The 19,748-nt window shown below is 45.5% G+C and overlaps 1 protein-coding gene across 4 annotated transcripts in view; it reads right to left on the reverse strand.

The window, feature by feature from the left end:
• KCNH1 (potassium voltage-gated channel subfamily H member 1) overlaps window positions 1-19,748 on the reverse strand; it is a 377,979-nt gene that overhangs the window by 115,069 nt on the left and 243,162 nt on the right. For all 4 annotated transcript variants that reach the window (XM_064360341.1, XM_064360340.1, XM_064360343.1 and 1 more), the window contains 2 exons: window positions 14,812-15,011; window positions 8,341-8,593 (listed from right to left, as the gene is read on the reverse strand). In XM_064360341.1, the coding sequence (XP_064216411.1) occupies window positions 8,341-8,593; window positions 14,812-15,011 (453 nt within the window). The remainder of the gene's footprint in view (window positions 1-8,340; window positions 8,594-14,811; window positions 15,012-19,748) is intronic.

A 19,748-nucleotide genomic window follows, 5' to 3' on the forward strand; every position in this document is an offset into this window, starting at 1 on the left:
TAAAGTTATGAAAATTTCCTTTAAAAGGATCAATCAACTTTCCTAGCTGCCAGTGTCTTTGGAGACCGTAAACCAATTTTTAAAATTACTTAAGCAAACACAGAATTAGGAAGGAGACCTGGTCTCCGCCTCCACCCTCCCTCAATCAGGTAATGTGTGCATTACCTGATATAAGTGGTTTTGCATTTCTGAAGTTCTAGATTATTCATATTATAACTTCTTCCTAAAAGTGCAGACTTAATGTAATTGCTTCAGATGATGGAACAGCTGTATGAGTATTAATGCTTGGTTGGAGTGTTTAGGGCGACACTTACACATAGCCTCCTCCCTCTGTACTAAGCATGAGCAAACAACATTATTATATGGCAAGTGGCAGTAATATTTACCTAGCAACTTCAGGTCCCTGGAGCAATGTGGAGCGATGCACCACAGTGATGGCAGTGCAGTGGGGGACCCCTCCAATCCATACTCAGCTCACGAGAATCTTGGGAAGGATCTCTGTGAAGGATTTACCTTCTGCAATCCTCTAAAATAATGAGGGTTTATACAAAATTATTGTGTCTTTATTGTTGCTTTAGATCTTTGTCAGAGAAGCCATTCTGTCTTCACTGCCTGGCCATCTCCTTTTGAAGAACTCTTAGAGGGAGGGGTTGGGTACTAGATGCAAAAAAAAAAATGCCGTTTTTTCCTGATTAAATTGGAAAATAACAAAAATAAATGCTGGCAAGATATCTATATGAAAAATACCATTCTTTTATATCCTAATAACCAACAAATGTGAAATTTGAAATAATGTTGACTTTTTCAATATCCACTTGAAAATTAAAACAAAATTTTTTCACATTTAGAAAGTAGCATATACTCTCTTAAAGACAATTTGAAAGATGAATATTTTAAAAAATTAAAATATCCTAAAGCCTCGCAAACAAGATATGCACTATAACATGGTCGTGAAGACGCTTACGGGCTTTTATCTATGGATGATTTTCCCTCACATAACTGAGATCATGCTGCATTTAAAAATTGTATTTTACTTACTTTGCTTATCATTAAAATTTCTAATACGCTTAAAATTCCTTATAAGCATTGTGAATGGCTATATTCCCATTCTTTCTTTTTTTTTTTAAGAGGCAGAGTCTTGCTACGTTGCCTAGGCTGGAGTGCAGGAGCTATTCACAGGTGCAGTCACAGTGCACTACAGCCTCAAAGTCCTAGGTTCAAGTGAGCCTTCCGCCTTCTCAGGCCTCAGCCTCCTGAGGAGCTGGGGCCACGGGCACAAGCCACGGCTTTCCCAATTCTTATCAAATGCTCTGCAATACTTGGTCATTTAGAAAAATATTCGTATGTTCTATCTGTGTCTGTCATTTTAAAAATATACATTTCATATTTCTTCCTCTGAATCCTAAATTCCTGTCTTGAGCCCTGGCTTCTTTTCCTGATTCCAGACCCACAGGGTCCAAGTCACTGCTGGACTCTCCACTTGGATATCCTATTGGCCATGAAATGCAGCAATGTAACAAGCCAAGTGAAGCTCGTCACTTTCTCACCACCACGTCCTCCTGACTTGATCCTCCACTTCCCCACTCACCAGACTCACCTCTCACTTCCGTCTCTTTGCTCCCCACATCCTGTTTACAACCTTACAGACTCTGCTTCATGACGTTTTCTCCACCTTTCCCTCCCAGCTACGTTTGGCAGATTTAGCAAATAAAAATACAAGATGCCCAGTTAAAACAGAACTTCAGATAGATGAATAATTACACTCGTGAACATATCCCACAAAACATTTGGGTAAAATTTATACTAAAAATTATGTATTGTTTACATGAAATTCAAATTAAACTGGGCATGTGGTATTTTATTTGGCAACCCGACTCCTGTCTCCATTTTTACTGCCTTTATGTTAACACTCCTCATTTCCGCTACTCACCACCTTCAGCGGTTTCCACTGCCGAGTTCCCCATGCTGACCTTTAACCTCATCAATAGACTAGCCCTGATATGCTTCCTCAGCCCCATATCCCCCTGCTGCCCCACAGGGCTCTCAGCTACAGCTCAAGTAGCTACCGTGTGGCTATGAAACACCCCCCACACTCTCCTTCCCTAGGCCTCAGCTCACACCATCTTTTCCATTTAGAATGCCCTACCTTGCGTCCAAACCTTGATTCCATCCACACAGAGCCTCTACCGTAGGCTACGCCCTCCTGGCCTCTTATACAGATCGCTGGGAAGTTGGTCCTGCCATGTGGCAGGTCAAAAAAGTGGAGAATCGATCATTCCATGCGGTTTAGGTTAATGTCATAAGAGGCCTCCCCAGTGCATCCCTGCCTTCCTTCCTTCCCCACGTCCACACTTCACTGCATTCCACACGCAAAGAAAATATCAAGCAGTGACTGCATAAAGCTCAGTCCTCCACGCACATGCGCGGACTCGCCTCTGGGGCTACAGATCCAGGACCTACGGGGAACAGCTGGGGCTCGGCACGATGGACGAGTTTCCCAGCTGAGTCTTGTGCTCACTCTAGTCGAGAACCACTGGCCGCGTGGAAAGGCCGCGCAGTCTGCTTCCTCACGCTGGTCCCTGAACGTGCCGCATACACACCCACGTATTCTCTAATACCTCGGGAGGCCCAGGCTGCCCTTCCCACGTGCAGACTCAGCCTACTCAATTCCTACTTGTCCTTCCAAACCCAGCGCAGCTTCTGCTTCCTCCACGAGCATTTCCCTGCTCACTCCAAGAAGTCTACAGAAAAAGGTACTCACGTGACTTGTCACTAGCCACGCATTTGCCTCACCACATGTAATAGAACATTCCTCTAAGACAAAAATGTTCTCTGTATCCCCAAGGAGATTAAGACCATGTTATGCTCTGGCTTCCTAAACAAATAGATCCCGCAGTAACAGTCAAATGTCAATGAACCCAAAGAAGCTAACTCAGCAAAAACGAGAGTACCTTCCAAATTAGGAACCGGGACAAGGAGGAATTCTACTAAAAAAAAATTAAAATAAAGATGATTTCATCCATGAACAAACGTTTATGCCTTTACGTACGTGTACATCCTAACTCAACAGTGACAGGACTGCAAGTGAGCTTTGGGCCATGTGAGTCGGGGCCTGCTCATCAATCCTCCCCATGGCTGTTCCCACTTCTTGGCAGACTTTGGCCCATCCACAAATCAAGAAGAGTTTCCTGTAGCCAAGACCCATGCCTGAACCTGTTCCAAAAAGATACTGCAAACTGAACAAAATAGACCCATCTGCTTTCCTCCTCGACTTCCTCCTCCTCTGGCTCTGCTGACTTCTCCAGTGGCTGCCAGAAACGATTCCCTCTCCTCACCTCCCACATCCCAGAGGTTCTCCCTCCCCTGACATCTCTGGACTCTGGGTCTCCTTCTACTTCCGTAATCAGGGGCTCACCATTTTTCCTGAGCCTCTCCGATAGTCTCCACGCCTATGTATTTGTGGAACCCAAATCGTCCTGTCAATCGCCTTTCTAAAACTCTCTCTGGGTCCTTATCCCCTCAAGATAAAGTCTTACTGTGGACTATGGGGCTCTTCACAGCCGAACCTCCGCCTTGCTTTCAATTGCATTCAGTAAATAACCTCTGGTGTTTTCCATGTGCTAGACACTGGAGATAAGAAATCAAAGGGTCTGGGGTTCACAGGAGAGTGGGGAGTGTTTAAACATGCAATGGATGCAACGGGATAGGCTTAGTAGAAACACAGGAGTCCTCTGAAGACTCTTAACCAACTAGTGGCAACTCCCGTAAGGAGTTATTGTAGAACCAGGACTACAGCGAAACCTCTAGCTTCAGCACTCTTTTGACTGCTTGATGCAGCCTGGCCAAAATACTTCTGTCTGCTCCAAGAAAATGAAAAAAAAATCCACGAAATGGAAAAACACAAGATGATCCATAATGAAAATACAAATTAAGTATTAAAATGCAAAACCCATAAACATTTCTAAGGGGACATTAAATCACAGTGAAGGAGATCATTTAAATATTGCACTTATAAGATAGAAGAGATACTGAACACACGCACAGCCCTGATGCTCGTCCACGACTCGTCTATGTTGGTGAGTCACACGGTAACACAGAAGACCAAGATAACTACTTACATGCAGATGCTCCTAGCACGACTCGGGTAGGGAAAAAATGGTACCTCTACCTTTCAATACTGCTATCTATAAAAAATTAAAATGACTTTTAAAATCTAATGAATAAAATGCACATGTGAAAAACTTGAATTTATTTCAAGGAGACAAGAAACTAGATCTCAGAAACCATTAAGTGATTTCTAAGATAATTCTAAGAGGATATGAGAAGGATTTCATGCAAAATGAAGGCAGAGAGAACAGTGAAGGGAAAGGAGATCATAGAGATTTCTGATATGTTCTCTGTCCTCAGAGAATATCATCTAGGTTTGGGGGACCACGTTTTTAAACTGCAGACTGTGATCAGGTCAGAATAGCCATTTAGTGGGTCATGATGGTCATTTATTTTAAATGAAAGAGAACATAATCTCATAGAAAATACCAGGTTGCAACTCACATAGCATGAGAAGTATCAAATTCGGTGTATAACTGTGTGAGCACTTGTATATGTATTCATTTGCAATGTAATATACATTTCATGTGGCAAGTTGCAGTCACGAAAGTTTGAAAAACACGCTTCTTTAAAAGACTTTCCTTAGAAAGGGCTTTATTTTTAACACACTAAACACACTCAGTTATGAGTACTGACCCTTTTCTTTGTTCTTGGCATTTGTGCTAAAATTAAACAGAGAATGTGAGTGGAATATTAGAACTGGAAGGAGCAGGCGAATTAGCAGAATGTAAATGAGAGAACTCATAATGAGAGACCAGAGAGCAAGAGCACGAGATGGATGACCTCTGGCGTTTGTTTCTAAAGACTTTTGCTTGTGATAACTAAGAATTACCCGGATATCTTCTGTCCTCTTTAAAGCACTGGATATACAGTAGCTGCTCAGTAGGTGCTCATCCTATGACCCTCTAGAATACCTGCGTTCTCTCTATGGCAACGCTAATCATGCAGAGGGACGGCTCTTTCCACTGTCAGTCCCCTCCGCTTGCAGCAGCTCCTTGGAGGCTGGACTAATGCTTGGTCCACAGCTACATCCCCGCCCTATGACAGCGCCCGACAGGGAGCAGGTGTTCAATGCATTTTGCTTGGATTGTATTGAAAGGCATCAACAGACAATATAGTCAGAATACCCATCTGATGCTTGAACCCCCTTGCAAGAACAAACTGACTTTAGTCCACTGACCAAAAGATATGCTAATTATAGAAAAACAACAAGAAAAAAAAAGTTTCCAGGGAGCAAACAGCTTGGAATCACTTATGCCTCTTAGTCCACAGCTCACGTTTACTCAAAGGACTTGTCTCGACATTTTAGAGAATAAGAGCCCCTTGAAATCTGCTAAGTTATTTAGAAAATTGAGCTTGGACCTACTTTTCAGACCCAATCTGGCTCCTAGAGACAAACTGGAGAAGCTTTTTCTAGTGTAGACAGCTTGAAGGCGACAACCACTTGAATCCAAAGCTGCTGAGCTGTTTCAGAGATCCTGTCCGCACTGCTAACTAGAGCAGGTGGAACGCCCGGGAGGGCCCAGAGTAGAGGGCTAGATGTAGAGAAGCCGTCGACAAGCTCAAATAACTCAACAATAAATCAAGCGCTGGTTTCTTCCTCACAAGAAGCCCAGGATAAAAAAAACGACACGGGACTAGGAAGCTGTTTGCCTTCCCCACCCCTCTTCAGCTCCATCATGCCTCCCTGCCTAGGTCCAGGTGTTCAAACCAACTCCTAATAATGCAGCTGTTTGTGGGGGGTCACGAAGGACGCCCTGAGCATGGAAAGGCACATGGCAAGTTATCAGTGGGAAGATGAGTGAACGACGCCCTTTATTAAAGGGTTAATTCAAATTCAAATTTAAAGGATTGCTCACTAGTTAATAGGTCCTCATCTCAGCCGGGCAAACCTAAAAACATGGCTATTATCAGAAGAAAGTCATCTTTACCAAGGAAACCGATGACTATTACAGGTAGAGAAAAATGCCCTTTCATATCAGGTATACTAATGCAATGCTTTTTACCTTCGTGTGTCCTATTTATATACAGTCAAATCTCCCTTCTCTGTGTTAAGGGGGCAAGGAACAGGGTAACTCTGGTCCGCAGAGGTCAGAGGATACCACGGATACTCTGGCAAACGCGTTCAGCCTCCATTCCCTACCCAATTTCCTTTTGCCCGTTTTTTTGTTTTATTTTGTTTGGGTTTTTTTGTTTTGTTTTTTGAGACATGGTCTCCTTCTGTCACTTGGCCTCAGGCTAGAGTGCAGTGATGTGACCACGTCTCACTGCAACCTCCGCCTCTGGCTCAACTGATCCCCCCACCTCAGCCTCCTGAGTAGTGGGGATCGCAAGCCTATACCACCATGCCCATCTAATTTTTGCACTTTTGTGGACACAGGGTTTTGTCACGTTGCCTGGCTGGTCTCAAGCTCCTGGACTTAAGAGCTTCACCCGTCTCAGCCTCCCTAAGTGCTGGGATTACAGGCATGAGCCACTGCACCCAAGCTCCCCACCCAATTTCTGTCCCACTCTCCCTTTGACCCTCTGTCAGTGCATGCTGAAGGAATATACGTCACCCTTGGGTTAACCTAAGCAAAATGTAATCAAGAGAGCCCGTCGGCTTCGGGCCGGAAAACAAGAAGGAAGCTACATGTCATGTACTCCAAAGTCAAGCAGGAACAAAGCCGGGGCCTTTCTTTTCTCTCTTTCTTTCTTTTCTTTTCTTTCTTTCCTTCCTTTCTTTCCCTTTTCTTTTCTTTCTTTCTTCTTCTTTCTTTCAATACTCTCTGTATCTCTAGTAGTTTGAATCTCAATTTTAACTTCAGCCTCAGTTTTCTAATAAATCATTTGTAAAAGATAAAACACATGTCTACAATGTCTACCAGTATCTGGCAACTGAATGGGTCAGCACACTACATTAATGACCATCAGAACTGCAGTATTACAAAATGGACTGAAGCAGAGGTTTTGGAGTCAGAGGGACTTCAGAATGCTGGCTCCATGGACCTCACCAGCCATGAGGAAATTTCCTTAACCTCTTTGAACTTTAACTGTCTCATCTACAAAATGGGGATAATAAAACCATTTCATAGGGTTACTGTAAGGTTGAAATGAGTGTGTGTGTCAAATGCTTGGCACAGAGTAGATGACCATAAGTGACAGCTATTAGTATGATGGTGGCTTGCCCCTTTAGACACATGACCCCAGTAAAGAGCTGTTCTCCAGCTAGCTCAGAAAACCAGACACATTTCTTAAAAGCCACTGATGCTCAATGTCCCAAATTCCAGCACATTCTCCCACGTCCCTGCTCCTCCTCCCACACTCCCTACGACTGTGGATGGTGTGCCAGCTTCCCTGTTATCCATGTGAGAAACCTATGGTCCTCGTTGACTCCTCCTTCCCCGCCACAGCAAATCTGTCATCGAGTTCTAGTCATTCTACTTCTTAAATATCTCAACTCCATCTGCTTCTCTCCATCTGCTTGCCACAATATTAGTTCAGGCCACCATCAACTTGCCTCTAGATAACATGCCTCCCAGCTGGCCTCCTCACCCCAGCCTTCCCCCTCCGATCCACTCCCCAAGCTGCAACTACCGTCACCTTTCTAAAGTACAAATCTCATCGTGCCTCTCCCCTGCTTTCAGCTCTTCACTGGCTCCCCCAAATAGAATCCAAGTCCCCTAAGTGGCTTCCAGAGGCTGCCACGATCTGCCTAGTGCCTCGCTCCCTCCCCAGTCTGATCTCTCACCAATGTCCCTTCTTGTTCTGTGGCTCCAGCCACACTGAAATAATTTGTAGTTCCGCAGGTGGGTCATGAATTTCTTCCTCTGCAAGGATTTGACACCTGCTATCCCCGCATTTTAGGATATTTCATCCCTTCTCTTCTCCATGCTAACTCATTCTCAATTTTGAAGTTTTAGCTTAGGCACAGGAAGCCTTCCCACTTGAACACCGGCTTAGATGTGCCTCCCATTGAACTGCAAATGTCTGCTTATTTGTTCATCTTCTACACTAGACTGGGAGCCCCTTGAGGACAAAACCCATTTTTGTTACTGAAATACTCCATGGACATCAGACAGCAATTGGCACAAAACAGGCTTTCACTGTCTGTTTGTTGGATGATAAGTGAATATTAGCAATTGGCCCTGCCCTGTGGAGCAATCTCTGGCTGAACGTGGCAGTGGCATTGAGCTGCCCAGTAGCTAAAGCAAGCCCGGTTACCTCTGCCCATCCATCAAAGCCAACACCTACCTAGGATGGCCACCACTTCATCATCTTGGATCACCTCCAGGGAGCCAGAGACCACGAAGCAGAGGCTGTCAACGCTCTCCCCTGCATGGTAGATGAGGTCTCCTGGGGCGCAGTGCACCGTCTGGAACTCCATGGCCAGTGCCCGGAGGCAACCATCACTGGCCAGCCGGAAGGCTGGGTGCTCCTTGAACACCTTACGGTTCAGGTGCACGCAGATGTCGGCTCTCATGTCCTTGGGGCAGATCTGCAGGACCTAGTCGGGCACAGAAAAAACAAAAGCAGTATGAGGGTCCTCACTGTGGCCTTCAGTCCACATCCTTCAGCACTCCAGGGGGAGGAACAACACCTACCGCAGCAGACTGCACTCCCCCAGCCAAAGTCACCGCCCTCGTGGACCTTATATTCTTATAGATGAGAGAGGTGGTATCTAAAAAACAATCCGTGCTGAATGTTCAGGACGGGGGCCTGAGAGTCAGCACTGGGAGTAAGCGGGACCCCTGCAGAACAGTGGTCGGAGGAGGCTTCTCTGGAAAGGTGACATTTAAGCTGACTCCTGTGTAAGTGCCAGAGTGAGCGATGTGACAGAAGAACATTCCAGCAGGACGGCAAACACAAAGGCCCTAAGAGGGCCGGAGCAGCAGCCAAACGGAGTGAGGGCAAAGGGGCAGGAGACGAGGATCAGAGACAACACTGAGCACAAGAGACGTTTAGGCTGCGATAAGCCTTGGGTTTCACTCCGAGTATGAGCGGGAAATACTGGAGGATTTTTGAGCAGGGGAGTGTTGTGACCTGACTTACATCTGAAGATCACTGAAACTAGAGTGATGCTAGACAGGGTGGCAAGTGTCGAGTCAAGGAACCCAGTTAGGTCCCTCCTGCAGCTGTCCAGGTGACAGAGGAGAGGGAAACTTTGACTGGGATGACGGCAGGAGAGCCAGTGAGAAGCACTTAAATTTAGAAGATATTTTTAATGTAGAACTGACATGATCTGCTGATGGACTGAATACAGGGTGTTACTTAAAGACAGATATAAAGCAGCATGTACTAAGCACTTACTGAGTGGCAGGCATTGCTAAGTACTTTAGAATCATTCATTCGTTTGATACTTAACAAACACATCACGGTACGCTAGGCAGCATCCTAGGCTCTGAGGATGAAGCAGTTAAAAAAAACAGAAAAGACAAATATCCCTGCCCTGGTATAAGTTACCATCTAACGGGAGGAGACAAATGATAAGCAAAATAAAACGTAGCAGTAAGTACTTAAAACAAGCAAAGGAAAGAAGGCTGGGCCAAGTGACGGGGTTGCGATTTTACTCAGACTGCTACGTGCATTGGCTAACGTAATCCTCCCATAAACCGTGTAAGTGCTATTACTATATCATTTTACAGATGAGAAAACTGAGGCACAGGGAAGATAAATAACTTGCCAAAAATTGCACAGGCAGGAAATGGCACAGCGGGGGTTTCAAACTAGGGAGCTTGACATTAGAGCCTAGTTTAGATCCCAACCAATTCCTATACTAGGCAGCCGCCCCAAAAAACAGGCTTGTAATTTTATTATCGACATCTCGGCAGCATCTCGGAGTTCGAGCGAACTGGAGACTGGAGGAGGCCCTGCCGGTCTCATCTTCTGAAAAAATTAAAAGTTCACGGGTTTTTCTCGAGGGAAAAGTATTTCTCTGGCTAAATGTTTGCAATAAACCATTGCACGGCCCCTTGCACAGCAAGCATTAAGTATGTACACCTTCAGTCAGACTTCTCCAGAGACACCAGAAGTATCTCTAAAATAATCCATTCTCCCATCCTAGCTTATGAGCAAAGCCAGGGGCACAAAATCAAACATGCTCAGTGATGACATTTTTCTTGAGGTTCTGGACACTTTCCCACCCCTGCTTCTCTGCCTTAGCACAGGCCATTTGCCACTAAATCTGGTGGAGGACTTTCAGCCTCCTTCGAAGTCCAGCTCAAATCTCACCTCGCCCCTGAAGGCTTCACTTACACCCCCACCCGCGCTGGGCCCCTGTGCTCTACAGCAGTGGAAAGAGGGCAAAGACTTGAAGTCCCAGCTCCTTCCCCTCCAGGTGGCACTTTTGTTTCTCCTGTAAAATGCAGACTGTTAACACTGACTTGTGAGAATTCAATGAAGTTGTATCTACCAGCACACAGCCTGGGACGAAGCCTGGCCGAGGCAGGGCATTCAGTGAGCACAGATGCCCTTGCTCTGTGTGCCTCTGCATTCTTGATCTGGGCTTGCAGGATGCCCAGCCAGTGAGCATGCCCGCTGGGAATACAGACGCAGAAGAACCCAAGGCAGAGAGGAAAATTCAGAGTGCCAATGCTTCGGCAGAGCACTTACTAAGGATTTACCTCTGTTAGGCTCATTAAAAACAAGACTCCTGGCCAGGTGCGGTGGGCTCATGCCTGTAATCCCAGCACTATGGGAGGCCGAGGCAGGCAGATCACAAAGTCAGGAGTTCAAGACCAGCCTGACCAACATGGTGAAACCCCGTCTCTACTAAAAATACAAAAATCACCATGCCTATAATCCTGGGCTACTCAGAAGGCTGAAGCTGGAGAATGGCTTGAACCTAGGAGGCAGTGGTTGCAGTGAGCCGAGATCGTGCCACTGCACTCCAGCCTGGGCAACAGAGTGAGACTGCATCTCACATCAACAACAACAACAAAGACTCCTGCAGAAATGCAGCTTCCATTTAGGTCCCCTGCTCTCCAAGCAGATCACTCGGTAATGGGGAGCATTCACATGTCATGTCAAAACTGTGCCCGGTAGTTTGGAACAAAGATTTATTCTCCAGGTGAGTTACCTTTAAATATTTGGTTCCCCCGGGCTAGACTTTACTCTTCTCCTGGAATAGGCTGCCAGCGAACGAGGCCTTGGCATGGAGAAAAGTTTTATTCATGGGCACTGTTCTCAGAGCCAAAAGAGAGTATAGTGTGAGCAGGTGAGTGAACCTGCAGGCTGGCACAGCCCTCAGTCATCCCCTCATTCTTCCCGTCTATTGGCTCCACACTGAGGTGGGTGGGGCGTCTGGAACTCCCCTCTCTGGGTGGAGTGGGGAGGTCACAGTACCCCTGGGCCACCTTTCCTACTGCTCGGTTCTGAGAAGAGACCATCCTTGCTCTTCCTTGAAGGTCTCAAAGGCCAAAGGAAGATGCCACTGTGGAATCTCCTTCAAGCTAGCAGGACAGGAGTCCTGGGTAAGAGAAGAGGCATTAGGATCAGGTAGAACCAGGTTCAAGTTCCAGCCTCAGCGCTCACTAGATGCGTGAATGTGAAGCAATACCTAGCTCCTCTCCCCATGTCTTCATTTTTTGGAAACTGCATATAGAATTCTTCTGAGGATTCCATGAGCTGTTCTGTGGAACGTCCAGGCATAATGCCTGACACCTACAAGTGTTCGTTGCCTGTGAGATCTCATTTTTGACACTGTCATCACAGCAGCAGCAGCAATTTCAGAGAGGCTTTGAAGTCCAGAAGATCATAGCCAAAAGGGCTTTGGAGGTCACATAGTCTTAAAGACACGTTTCCATGTGCTACAGACACATAAACACGCTTGGAGAAAGGCAAGTGATGTGCTCAAAGTCACCAGCTAATAGCTGGTAAAACTGGGGTATCCCAGCACTGCCACTGCCGTGCCCTGGCTCCCTGGTTATCACTGACCATTCTGACCTAGATGGGAGGGGAGGGGCAGATGGGGAGAGGCACAGGACGACAGGACTGGTTCTCTCCCCTACAGCTGCCTGCCACAAGCTGCTGCCCAGAGGAGCAGCCAGCCCAGGCCAGACTGGGCTCCGGAGTGAGTTGCCACAGCTGAGTCCACGGCTATTCCCTCCTCCATCTGGACCAGGACCTGGGGCAAATCCCAAAGCCCTCCAGGAAAGTGAGGGCAGATCTGCAGGGAGGGGAGGAGAGGGCACATGCTGACGGTGCTGTCTCCCATGGGCAGTCGCCCAGCCGGCCCTACAGTGAGGGTGGGGAAGGGCTTCTTTCCAGACAACCAGACTTACAAAGGCATCCTGGTGCCTGGGAAAAGGAGCCCTAGGGCAGAGAGATCAAAGTTCCTTTCTGCTCCATCAGCTGCCAGGAACCCACAGAACCTACAGGCATTGTTGAGAGGACACATCAGAAGCAACAGGCATAGTTGGGGCAGGTGGTTGGCAAAGCCAGTGGTTAAGTTCAGCTCCAGCCGATGCCCTGCCCATCTAAGAAAGCAGAATCACTCTTTGGACTCATCCTTCTCTCCAGTACACGCTTTAAAGTCTTTCTACGTAATAGTAGGAAAAGCACAAGCTTTGAAGTCAGACAAAATGGTGTTAAAATCCTGGTTTTGTCATTCTTCACTCTGTGACCGGGGCAGTTACTAAATGAACCGGGCCTCTCGTTCTTACCCCCTTCAACAGGGAAACAGGGCTGCCGTGGGGCCCAAACGAGACGCTAGTGCAGGCCCAGGCACGTAGAAGCGCTTAATGCACGTTCAAGAAATGGTGGCTGAGGTTGTAGTAGTGGTGCTGTGGTTGTTATGGCAAACGGCAAAACCAGAACAATGTTCCTTTCAAGTTGAGGACTAAATTCAGCTCAATTTTTCCTTTTAAACGGTCAACTCTCAACTGAAATTCTAAGGAAGGCAGGAACATAAATAGCTGGATTTGGTTTGCAATGTGTCATCAGGTATTTTTGCAATCGTGTTATCTTTCTGTTTTCCTCACTGTAACAGTCGAAGGAAATGAGTACTTACAGACTGGAGAGGACAAGGAATTGATGAAGACTGAGAAGCAGAGAAGGAATATTCAATCCCAATGGATCTGAGATTAAATCTTTGCTTATAGAAAATACGCACAGAAAATCCCTAAGTGAATAACAGGAAGTCCACTGTACGGTTTCTCTGTTATTTCCAGTACCACGAAATTCTCATCACTCTACTGAAATGCATCTAGAATAACACAACTCTTAGAGAACAATAGGAATTTATCACCCTCTCCATTTTACAGGTGGGAAAACAAATCATTCGAGAGATGCAAATTGAGGCTCTGGTCAAGTCAATTGATGACTGAGGCACAAACTCTTGATTACTGTTTCCTGGACTTGTCTGATGAGCAGGGTTGCCCGGGCACTTGTTAAAGATGCTCCCTCGCTTCCCTGAGTTCTCATTCCACACATCTGGTGATGGCCGGGATTGTTTTTAAGGGTGCTTGTTAAAATGCTCCTTCACCTCCCTCAAGTTCTCATTCCACAGATCTGGGATGGAGGCTGAGATTGTTTTTAATGATGATATCATGGGATTCCCTGAGACAGGGTCTCACTCTGTCACCCAGGCTGGACTGCAGGGCGCTATTTTGGTTCACTGTAGCCTCTGTCTCCGGGTTCAAGCGGTTCTCCTACCTCAGCCTCCTGATCAGTTGGAACAGGCACATGCCACCATGCTGGGCTAATTTTTTGTATTTTTAGTAGAGACAGGGCTTCGCCATTTTGGCCAGGCTGGTCTCAAACTCCTGACCTCAAGTGATCCACCTGTCTCAGCCTCCCAAAGTGCTGGGGTTACAGGCGTGAGCTGCTGCGTTGGGCCTGACATCTCGGGATTCTTATCAGGGTCAAGACGAGGGTGAGCTGAGTGAGGCAATAGCCTTGGGCACACAATTTAAGGGTATGCCAAAAAAACCAGTAATCAAGATAAATCATAGTTTATTTTTTTAAAAGCAAGGTTAATGCAAAAAATCTATGATGAACAAAATATCAAAAGTTTGAATAAAACCAAGATCAGTAACAGGGCTGTGTTATCTTCAAGTCTGGGGTAAACAAACTGGCAACGCTGATCTCCCTTCTGCAGTCATGGCCCTGATTCACGTCATCATCCAAGCTTGGGAAACACTACTCCGGACAGTGAGACTTCCAGCTCCTCTCTTCCCCAGGAAATACACCCTGCCTTTCTAGTTCCTTTTTTTTTTGTTTTTTGGAAACAGAGTCTTGCTCTGCTGCCAGGCACCAGGCTGGAGTGCAGTGGCGTGATCTTGGCTCCCCGCAACCTCTGCCTCCCGGGTTCAAGCGATTCTCCTGCCTCAGCCTCCCGAGTATCTGGGACTACAGGTGCGCGCCACCATGCCCAGCTGATTTTTGTATTTTAGTGGAGACGGGCTTTCGCTGTGTTGGCCAGGATGGTCTCGATCTCTTGACCTCATGATCCACCTGCCTCAGCCTCCCAAGTGCAGGGATTACAGGCGTGAGCCACCGCGCCCGGCCTCTAATTTCTTAAATAATGGTTTTTGATTGTTGGTCTTGGAGTAAGGCTGGTCCAGAAGCAATCAAAACCTCTGGAGGTAGGACCTGGAATCCCAAAGTGCTCAAGCGAATTCTCAACAGCCAGGTTTGGGAGCCACTGCCCTAGGCAAGCATCTACCCCCCAACCCAGGGAAACCAAGAAACAGATGGTTTTCCCGAGCTCCTCACCCTCCTTACCTTCTCTGTGTCAATGCCTCTGGACATGGACCAGGTGGACACGATATAATCCATGACTCGCTCACTCAGTCCTTTTGGCACCTGGTAGAGCTTCAGGAAGTCCCGAACGCTGTTGAGCATCTCATGGTATCTGTTGGTGTTGGCATACATCTGTTGGAAAATGGTCGTCACATTCCCGAAGATGGTGGCATAGAGAAGGGCTAGAGGGGAGGAGGAGGAGCAGGAGAAGAAATAACACGTGAGTGGTCCCTGAGCCAGGGTTCCAGAATGCTCAGCTTGCTCAGAGTAGGCCAATGGCCAGAGCTGCCCTCCCCAGTGCAGATGGCCCTGGCTATTCTCAGGAGACCCTCACACCTGGAGCCTCTGGGGCATGGATGCAGAGAAAGAGCCTCCTAACACCAAGCTGCTGGGAGAAACGTGTGGGAGACAGGGCTAGGGTGGACGGGAGCTGGCATGGCCAGGGCCAGTGCTAAGACACAGATAGCAGAGGAGGCCAGGCAGTGGGTCACGGGGGAGTTGCACTGCTTCATTTTATACTTCCTGTCATGAAAAGTTGGAGCCATGCCTGAGGTCCCTAGTCAAATGCATGCCTATGTGCTCCATACCAGTCAAAATCCAAACCCATCGGTCAGTGATCTTTATCAAGCTCTGCTATGTGCCAAGCACTATGCTACCTGCCAAGGATGGTGAACAAACACTCAGACCTGGTCCTCACAGAGCGAAAAACAGAGCAGGAAGGACAGACCTCGAATAAATAATAATCACAAATAATTAAATAATAGCAAGTCTGCAGAGGGCAGGGAAGGATGTTATATCCTTGTTTTGCACTTATTGTTAGTACAACAATCTGCTTCACTGTGATGTGGCTCCTGGGGAGAAAACAGAGCTTTAATATGGGAAGAACCAAATCAAGCCCCCTTTGGGACATAACGACGATGTACTGTGTGCTACTACTGCTCCCCTACATTCGCATTAGGACAAGGACCATTATGTTATCACAAAACCCCAGCTTCTCTAACTTCCACTGCTCAATGCTGAGCTCAGGAGCCACTGCTTCCAGGAAACCTCCCTAAACGCCGTCTGCCACCATGAGTGTGACCATGATTTACCAGGCGTATTCCTATAGAACTCGCATTACACCATTTCACAGTCATTTCTGTAGAACTCAGATTACACCATTTTGCAATCACGTGCTTCTTTCTTTGCCTGTTCCCTGACAGAGTGAGTTGCTTAAAGGCCGAACCCATCTTTTCCTTGCCATTGTATCCACAGGATCTAACACTATACCGGTACTTAATAAATATTTGCCAAATTTCACACAGTTTTGCTCTGGCTTTTAAAAAGATGAGTTATTGATATATAACAAACTACACATGCTTCAAGTATATAATTTGCTATGTTTTGACATATATACACCGATAAAACCATCACCACAATCAAAATAGTGAACATATCATCACCCCCAAAAGTTTTGTCACGCCTCTTTGTAATCCCTCCCTCCACCCCTACCTGTTTTCCACCTACCATCCCCAAACAACCACTGATTTCCCTTCTGTCACCATAGATCAGCCTTCATTTTCTAGATTTTTATATAGATGGAATCATACAGTATGTACTCTTGTTAAAATCTTAAGATATAATTCATACGCCATAAAATGCATCCATTTAAAGTGCAAAATGCAGTGGTTTTTCATTGTGCTACCATCACCACAATGTAAATTTAGAATATATTCCTCCCCAAAGAAATCCCACACCCACTACCGGCTACTCTCCATCTTCCCCCAAGTCCTTGCCCCAGGCAACTGCTAACCTACTTTCCATCTCTATAGATTTGCATGTAAGTTAAAATCATACAATATGCGGCCTTCCGTGACTAGCTTCTTCCACTTAACATGTTTTCCAGTTCATCCGTGTTGTGGCGTGTATCACTACGTCATTCGTTTTAATTTGAATGGATACACCACAGTTCATTTATCCAGCTCATCCGTGTTGTGGCGTGTATCACTACGTCATTCGTTTTAATTTGAATGGATACACCACAGTTCATTTATCCAGTTCATCCCTGTTGTGGCATGTATCACTACGTCATTCGTTTTAATTTGAATGCTACGCTATTGTCTGGATACACCACAGTTCATTTATCCATTCATCGGTTCATGGCATTTGGGTTGTTTCTGCTTTTTGGCTATTATAAACATTCATGTGCAAGTTTTTATGTGAACGCATTTTCAGTTCTTTTGGATATACACCTAGGAATGAAATTGCTGGGTCCTATGGTTACTATGTTTAATGTGCTGGAGAAATTGCAGAATTGATTTCCAAAGTAACTACACCACCTGGCATGCCTGCCAGCAGTATCTGAGAGTTCCGGTGTCTCCGTATCCTCCTTAACATCTGTTATTGTGTCTTTCTCGATTATCACCTTTCTAGTGAGTATGACTTGCCATCTCATTGTGGTTTTGATTTATATTTCCATAGCAGCTAATGATGTTAAGCTTCTTTTCATGTTCTTATTGGTCATTTATATATCTTCTTTGGAGAAATCAAGTCTTTGCCCATTTTTCAATTGAATTTTTTATTGTTGAGTTGTAAGAATCTTTTATATAATCTGGATATAATTTCCTTCTCAGATAAATGATTTTCAAATACTTTCTCACATCACATGGGCTGTCTTTTCACTTTTTTTGGTGGTATCATTTACAGCACAAAAGTTTCTAGCTTTGATGTAACTCAATTTACTTATTTTTTCTTTTGTAGTCTCTTTTGACTGGTTTATTTCATTCAGCATAATTACTTTGGGATTCGTCCGTGTTATTGCATGTATTGTTTAATAATAGTTCATTTCTCTTTTTAAATACAAAAAGCAAACATTTTACTTTGAAATAATTAGAAATTCACAAGAAGCTTTGGGAGGCTGAGGTGGGCAGAAATCAGTAGTTCAAGACCAGCCTGGCCAACAAGGTGAAACCCCATCTCTACTAAATATAAATATATATATATATATATATATATATATATAAATTAGCTGGGCATGGTGGCAGGTACCCATAGTCCCAGCTCTTTGGGAGGCTGTGGCAGGAGAATCGCTTGAACCCAGGAGGCAGAGGTTGCAGAGAGCCAAGACTGCACTCCAGCCTGGGTGACAGAGCAAGACTCTGTCTCAAAAAAAAAAAAAAAAATTCACAAGAAGTTGCCAAAATGGTACAGAAAAATTCTGTGTATCCTTCACCCAGTTTCCCCCATTAATTACATCTTACATGACTACAGCACAATATTAAGAACAGATTGACATTGCTATAAAGTAGACGTACAGTTCTGTGTCATTTTATCACATGTGTAGACTCGTGTAACCAGCACTATATTCAAAATAAAGAATTCTTCCACCACCACAGAGGTCTCCTCGTGCCTCCCTTTATGGTCACGCTGCCCCCAGCAATCACAGCGTTTTCTCCTTTATTATAATTATGTCATTTTAAGAATGTTACAACAGCCAGGCACAGTGACTCATGCCTGTAATCCCAGCACTTTGGGAGGCCACGGTGGGCAGGTCACTTGAGGCCAGGAGTTTGAGACCAGCCTGGTCCATATGGCAAAGCCCTGTGTCTACTAAAAGTACAAAAAAAAAAAGAAACAATTCAGCCAAGCATGGTGCACGCGCCTATAATCCCAGCTACTTGGGAGGCTGAGGCAGGAGATCACTTGAACTCAGGAGGTGGAAGTTGTGTAAGCCAAGATGGTGCCACTGCACTCCAGCCCAGGTGACAAAGTGAGACTCTGTCTCAGAAAAAAAAAAAGAATGTTACAGAAATGGAATAACACAGTAGGTGACCGTGTGAGATTGTCTTTTTTTCACTCACCAAAATCATCCAAGTTGTTGCGTGTATCAGTAGTTTTTTCCTTCTAGTTGATGAATACTATCCCATTGTATGGATGCACCACAACCCTTTCTTCCAAATAATCTTATTCAGGGTTATCTGACTTACTATGGGAGGCAAAAAAGTAAGAGAGAAATGCATGGATCTAGAGATAAGGGAAGGACTGAGGATATAAATCCACCTAAAGAGAGTTGTAAACAAGGATCAAAGAGTTGTCTAGGAAAGAACCAGGGAAGGGCGTCAATCTGAACAAAGGGAGCTGGACGAAAAGCAGACACCAGCTCTTCTAAGCTCATAGAAAGCCTCCTAACAATGAAGTTGAAGGTCCCGCCTCCTCCATGCCAGGAGTGACATGAAGTGTGTCAGAACCAACCATCCTCCCAGGAGATGGGCTGACTCTAACTCAACAAGCCTATGTGGGCATCCTGCTCCAGCTTTGGTTTTCATTCACAATGAACCAAGGGTCATGGGCAAAGAGTACAGGTGCCTTTTTAGGATGGCTGCCAGAAAATTTATTTAATCTTGAGCTTAAAACAACAGTTACACCAAATCAATATAGTGAGACGAGCTCTCTTGCCCGTGATCCTAGAGAACCAGGCCGCAGGTCAGACGCCAGGCAGTGATGCACAACCGCCATTCACAGCTCAGTTCCAGGTTGCTTCCGAGGCATTCTGGAAGGTTAAGGGTCCTCAGGAGGCCCTTGCTCAATGATGATTACTATTATGAAACATTATTACACTAAAAAGTGGTAATTCTACTCTCAGTGGCCCTTCCTTATTTTTTTTCCCTTATTTATTTTTTTATTCGTGACATTTTCTCACAATATTGCCCAGGCTGGTCTCGAACACCTGGCCTCAAGCAACCCTCCTACCTCAGCCTCCCAAAGTGCTGGAATTACAGGTGTGAGCTACCATGCCCGGCCCTTAATTTTATACGAAGGGGGATTACATGTTTTTCACGCATGTAACATTTAGATTATTGGTATCTTACATATAAAGCATTATACCTTTAAATGCCAAAAACCTAATTGGGAGAGAAGACATGTAAGTCCAGTTGTCACCT

Source organism: Aotus nancymaae, unplaced genomic scaffold (genome assembly GCF_030222135.1).
Source record: "Aotus nancymaae isolate 86718 unplaced genomic scaffold, 86718_ANA_hifiasm-v0.15.2.pri h1tg000039l, whole genome shotgun sequence".
In the NCBI taxonomy this organism is placed as follows: Eukaryota; Metazoa; Chordata; class Mammalia; order Primates; family Aotidae; genus Aotus; species Aotus nancymaae.